The 6,000-nt window shown below is 38.5% G+C and overlaps 1 protein-coding gene and 1 pseudogene across 1 annotated transcript; both read left to right on the forward strand.

Annotated features, from left to right (window-relative positions):
• Window positions 1–1,373: 1,373 nt before the first annotated feature.
• On the forward strand, window positions 1,374–2,294 carry LOC148104113 (E3 SUMO-protein ligase ZBED1-like; annotated as a pseudogene).
• Window positions 2,295–3,196: 902 nt separating this feature from the next.
• LOC148104114 (GTPase IMAP family member 7-like) lies at window positions 3,197–5,569 on the forward strand. Its single transcript, XM_087838254.1, has 2 exons — window positions 3,197–3,203; window positions 4,647–5,569. The coding sequence occupies exons 1-2, from the start codon at window positions 3,197–3,199 to the stop codon at window positions 5,567–5,569; spliced, it is 930 nt and encodes a 309-aa protein (XP_087694380.1).
• Window positions 5,570–6,000: the final 431 nt, after the last annotated feature.

The raw sequence follows: 6,000 nt of genomic DNA on the forward strand, positions 1-6,000 counted from the left end.
GCAAAGTTTATCTCTTGTATTATTGCTGTCACTTTCTTAAAATCTGTAGCCTGTGGGAGAATTGTAGATTCAAACCTTGAAACAGCGAGAGAGAGAAAAGTTTGATCTTTTGTGTTTTTCTGATTAATAGTTTAAAATTCTTTGATGTGTGTTAGTTGAATGTGTCTTCATATAGTATGTTTATACAGAGTATCATGTACATTGTCTGATAACGCATTAGCATTATGGCAGCAAAACGTAAGAAAACTGATATAAACAAGTGTTTCTTTCCTGTTGCTTAATAAAAGAAATAACTTGCCAAAAGCAAATCCTGCTCTATTATATTTGTTACTTTATTTATTTGGATCCCAATAATCATTTCAAAAACAACAAAAGTAAATAACTGAAAAGTTTCAAAGAATTATCTGTTAAACAGGTAATTACTCAAAAGTGTAATTTTTATTTCATCTGTGCATATGTGTGTACTACACTGATACTGATGATATTAACACTGAATACTAGGTTCTTTATTTTATTATTTATGTCACAAGTCGTGCAAAAGCACACGTAGTCATTACCACACGTATGTGAATTCAACACGTAGAACTCAGCAGCCAGGAGCACAATGAAGCCACACGTCAGAGTGAGCATTGTGCCCGCAGCTGCAGTTTCACACTCTTAGATGAACACTGCTCATCAAATCAACTGACTTGTGACTATTTGGAGGGAAAGCACACACAAAGGAAAGAGGGTGGGGGTTTCCTGTGCAGCAGTAAAAAAAATACTGACAACTGTCTCTGGATTACTTTACTGCTGAAGAAATCTTTAAACTAGAGGATTCTAAGGGAAGTTCTGAAGCCTCTGCACTGCTGTCCCAATAATCTATTTTACACCATCACTAATCGGTCATGGTCCTGAGTCTTTGACCCAATTTTGAGTTGATTATGGTTTTGTGCCTTAGTCTTTTGAGTTGGAGGTTTTCATATTCTAGTTTCATATCTGTTCTTTGTATTAGTTGGCCAAAAATATGAAGAGCAACTTTAATCCACAACTTGAAATGAACTGCTTCATTATCATTGCCCACTTTACAGATCTTAATTGACAGCTTCTGTTTAATATACTGTGAGAGTTCTGTATAATATTGGGCCACCATTGTGGTGCTTTGAACATAACAAAAATAATGTTATGTTTGTTTGATAATACATTTAGATGATAATACATTTTGAAATTTTTGAATAGACCTTCCTTGGTTTAACATCTCCCTTTGCTTGTGACTTTTGTATTTAAAAAAACCAATATTATATATAATATTCAGGGGTTGGAATTTAACGTGTTAATAGTGATTAATGAATTTAATCGCACTTTGCATTCCAAGCAAAGGGGAACTTTTGTCAATGCACGATTTCCTGGTATATCAATTACACAAACGTACAAATTCTCTCGTAAACTGGATTGCTCTGGGCTGTAGACTACTATCATTGGTAAAGATAGGGGGTTAGAAAATGTGCTACAGTTGGCGTCAGGTGATCCAACTTTCCATCTGCCGTGCAGAAGGACTATTTCAAGTAAAATTCAACAGCTTTATGACCTTGAAAATCAATCAAAATTAGATGCATTAAAGAAAGCAGAGTTTCTGGCTTTTACTGGAGATCAATGGACTTCCGTTAGTAATTCTAATTACATGGGAGTCACAGCACATATTGTTGATTTAAAAGACGTAAGGTGGATTCTAGAGTCTTTTGCCCTGACTGTGGAGAAGCCAAACACCAGAAACCACGCCGAAAACTGAACTGAGCAATTTCTCTCTGTGGCAGGAAAATGGGAAATTCAACAAAAGGTCACCACAATTGGAACAGACAGTGCACGAACCATGGTGGCTACAGCGAGACACCTACCATTCCAACACATGCTTTGTGTTGCTCACATCTTGCAAAGAACCATCACTGTTAGCCTTGCTGATAGTAGGTTTAGTGATGCATTAGCAAAATGTCGCAAGATAGCGGGTCACTTTAAACACAGCCCTGCTAATATGGAGGAACTACACGAGGAGCAAACAAGACTGGGGCAACAGAAAGAGCCACCCATACAGGATGTTTCCACACAGTGGATTTCAACACTGGTCATGGTTTCTCGTCTACTAAAGGATCAATAGGATGTTTTTGCTTTAGACAAACAAAAGCTGGCGACCGTCTTAGAGCCACATAAACTATTTTTTAACTTATTGTTACTGTTTCTTCATGAAGCTCTATTGTTGATAGTTATTGTGTAGATTAATAGTTACTTTCTTGAACTGTCTACTACAGGTTTGTGACTGACCTTGGAGGTCGTCTTAAAGTCGCCAGGCACGATAAGAGCAGCCTCCAGGTGTAACGTTTCCTGCCGGTCGATAAAGATGACATGGAAAGTTTTCCTGGCCCTTAGTTCATCCAGCTTGTTTTCCAGAGACTGGACATTTGCTAGAACAATGCTGGAAAGCAGGGTGCGATGTCTTCTGTTTCTCAACCTGACCAGAAGCCCGGCTCTTTGCCGCCTTTTTCTACAGCGTTTCTTTTGCCCAGGTAGCCAAGGTGAGTTGCCACCATTCACAAAAATGTCGGTCTGTGAATGTCCGGATTACAAGTTTTGACGAATTTCCAGGAGATTTTGTCTGTCATAGCGAACATAAGAAAACACAAAGTTGAGAAGGACACTGAACAACAGGAGTCATCTTTTATATGTGTTCAAAGATGCTCTCCATGCAAGTGAAACAAGCCATCCTTAAGCTGCGAAAGCAGAAAAACCCTCCAAGGACTTGCTACACTAGATCTAAATCTACACTTTGGAACATCCTGAGAAATAAAAAAAATGCCATGGTGAGCTCAGCAACACAAAAAGACCTGGATGTCACTGGGCACTGAAGCAATAAAACCACAGATCACAACAACAGATTTACAAATGTAAATGAAACTCCAGACTAGGGAATCAGTTTTGTAGACAACCTGGAAGTTGTTGAAACCTGGCAACAAAGACAATAAGTCAACAACAAGCCTCTTCCTCTTTTTTATCTGTGGGTGGTTCACTGACTTGACAGTCAAAACAAAAGTGAAGCAAAATTGTCATTGAGCCAGTTTAACCGTGGAGCGCACAAGAGCAGACAACGAGAAGCAACAAATAAACAAAGGACAACATAAAACCTGAAGTCAAACCTATTCATCTGTGTACTGCATTTCTTTTCATCATGGATGGTGAGTTTTGAGTGATTTAATCCTTTGTGTTGTTCTCTGCTAACACTCAACGCTTACTCTGGACATGACAATCAGTAATGGAGACTTCTGGGTTCTCATAATCTTACTTTGACTTGAGTGTAGAGCGTTGAAACGCATTTTTACAGAGGATTATCTTTGAAACTGAACATCATAATATTCTTCCTGACAGTCTTATTAGTATTACCCTATTTATTGGTCTCTCTTTTGACTTTTTCTGTATGGTTAGTGCCACCATTATGTAAAATGAGCCACTCTGTTCACATGTCTGTACCACGTCAATGATCCTCAGACAGGTTTATCAAAACAGTCTGAATAAAATGATCCTCTTTAAATCGCTCACGTCCTGTTTGCGAAGCAGCGTTAAACTAACAAGTGTGTGAAATAACATCTGATCACTAAAAACACATTATTTTCAACGATCCACAACACTAAACTCTGAAATAAATAGTGATTCAAAACATATTTTCTATTTCTTTTTTTATTGTTTTTCACATTTTAAATCATATATTTAATTCTTTTTTTTTTTTCAATTTTAATTTTTAAATAAAAATACTTCAAAAAGTAGTTAAACATGTCAATTTACAAACAGGTCAGATATTTTAGAATGCTTTTAGTTAATCATGCATTTAATTTTTATCTAAATTGTCATGAAAGGCTGTGTGCAGGAGGCAGGAAAGAACCCAAATGCAGACTCGTAGGCGAAATGTAAACTTAAAAAACACAGCTTCATTTGCTGAATGAATAAACAGTACACAATTAAACTGGGAACCTAATGAACTGAACACACGGGGAAACACACGGATTATCACACAGCCACGAGGGAGATCACGACACAGAACCCAGGGAGACGCTGACATAAATACACAGGAGGATAACGAAGGACGTGAGAACAAACAGGGAACACAGCTGACACAAATTAACATGACGCCACAGGGGAAGCACACCGAACATGAAAACATGAGACCTTCACAATAAAACAGGAAATGGAGGGACATGACACAGGAGCAGATGAGAGGGAGCGAGGGAGGGAGAGAGAGAAGACTAGAGGGACATCTAGGGGGAGACAAAACATCATAACATGATATGGGGACTGGGAAGATAGAAAACTCAGAGAAACACGAACATCTAGGGAAATAAATAAACACAATAGATGGGGAAACATGGAATGGCACACACAAGAAGGGGAACACAGGCACAGAAGAGGGAAATAAGGCACAAGGACTAACACACCTAAACACATACACACAGCAGGGGGAAAACACAAGGGGAGCCTAAATATACAAAAGCTAACATAGAATAAACTCAGGATCACCTATATGAACCTTAAATAATAAACCACAACACAAAATGTCATAAAAAGACAAGAATCTGACATAACCATGACATAAATAAGAGAGAAAGAGAAAAAATCTGTAAACAAAGAAAAAAAAGTTAATCTGTTTGGTTCTTTTCTATGCTCAGATGAAAGAAGGATTGTCATCCTGGGAAAAACAGGCAGTGGGAAGAGCAGCCTGGGAAACACTATACTGGGAGAGAGTCTGCTGAAGGTGAAAGCGTGTCCAGAGTCTGAAACAAGTAAATGTCAAAGTGAATCCAAAACTGTTGACGGCATACGCACCACTGTGATCGACACTCCTGGCTTCTTTGATACAAACATGTCTGAAGAGGAGCTGAAGTGCGAGATGGTTAAATGTATTAAAGAGTGCGCCACAGGTCCTCATGCTTTTCTCATTGTGCTCCAAGTGGGCAGATACTCACCTCAGGAGAAAGACGTCATCGACAAAATACTTGGATATTTCTCAGAGGAAGCTCTGAAACATGCTGTGATTGTCTTCACGCATGGTGGTGACCTCCCTGAGGGAGTGAAAATCAAGGACTTTGTTAGTAAAAGTGAGGATCTAAGTGATCTGGTGAAGAAGTGTGGTGACAGGTGTCATGTTTTTGATAATAATAACTGGAAAAACAACAATCCTGGTGACTACAGGAATAACCAGTACCAAGTGAAGCAGCTCCTCAACACTGTGGATAAGATGAAAGAAAGAGGATGCTACACCAATGAAATGCTTCAGGCAGTGTACAAAAATCAGTGGGACATTGAAACACTTTTGAAAATCTTTGCTGGTGCCACAGTAGGAGCAGTGTTGGGAGCATTGTTGGGTGCAAAAACATTTCCAGGCAATGTCCCATCTGCCGTCGTGGGAGGGATAGCTGGAGGTGTTGTTGGTGGTGCTGCTGGATATAATGCATCAACAATTAAGGAAGCTGTAACACAAACAATTGACATTGTCATGAAAATGAATGCATTTTTTACTGATATTGGTCAAAGTGGAAAAAAACACGAGTAATTCTTGATAAGTTGAATTATTTGAATCTGCTCTGTGGTGTGTTTAAGAGTAAATGAAAGAAAAAGCTTAGAAAAGCTTAGGCTTAGGAAGTCGAGTGCTTTACTTCTACACCTTATTAGATGTTAAATAGCTGTCAGTAATCTTTTGCTTTGCTTCTTTTCTCTCATTTCAGGCTCATGCTGTTTTATTTTGAAAACGTGCAGTTAGAGGGAGAGTTGCAGATTCAAGCCTTTCCCATTGTCAATAGCAGATTTCAGCTCTCAGCCTGTTGCACTGATCATTTCTGTAATATATGAAACTCAACATGACATGCTGAATTTGAATTGTGTTTTTTCAGTGAAACTTTCTGTAAGCAATCAAGGCTTTGTGTGTTCATCACCAAATTCATCATCAAAGATCTCAAAATGTCCTGGACTATGATAGTTCATGTC

The sequence above is a fragment of the Neolamprologus brichardi genome, chromosome 3 (genome assembly GCF_056152115.1).
Source record: "Neolamprologus brichardi isolate AB-2024 chromosome 3, ASM5615211v1, whole genome shotgun sequence".
Taxonomy (NCBI): Eukaryota; Metazoa; Chordata; class Actinopteri; order Cichliformes; family Cichlidae; genus Neolamprologus; species Neolamprologus brichardi.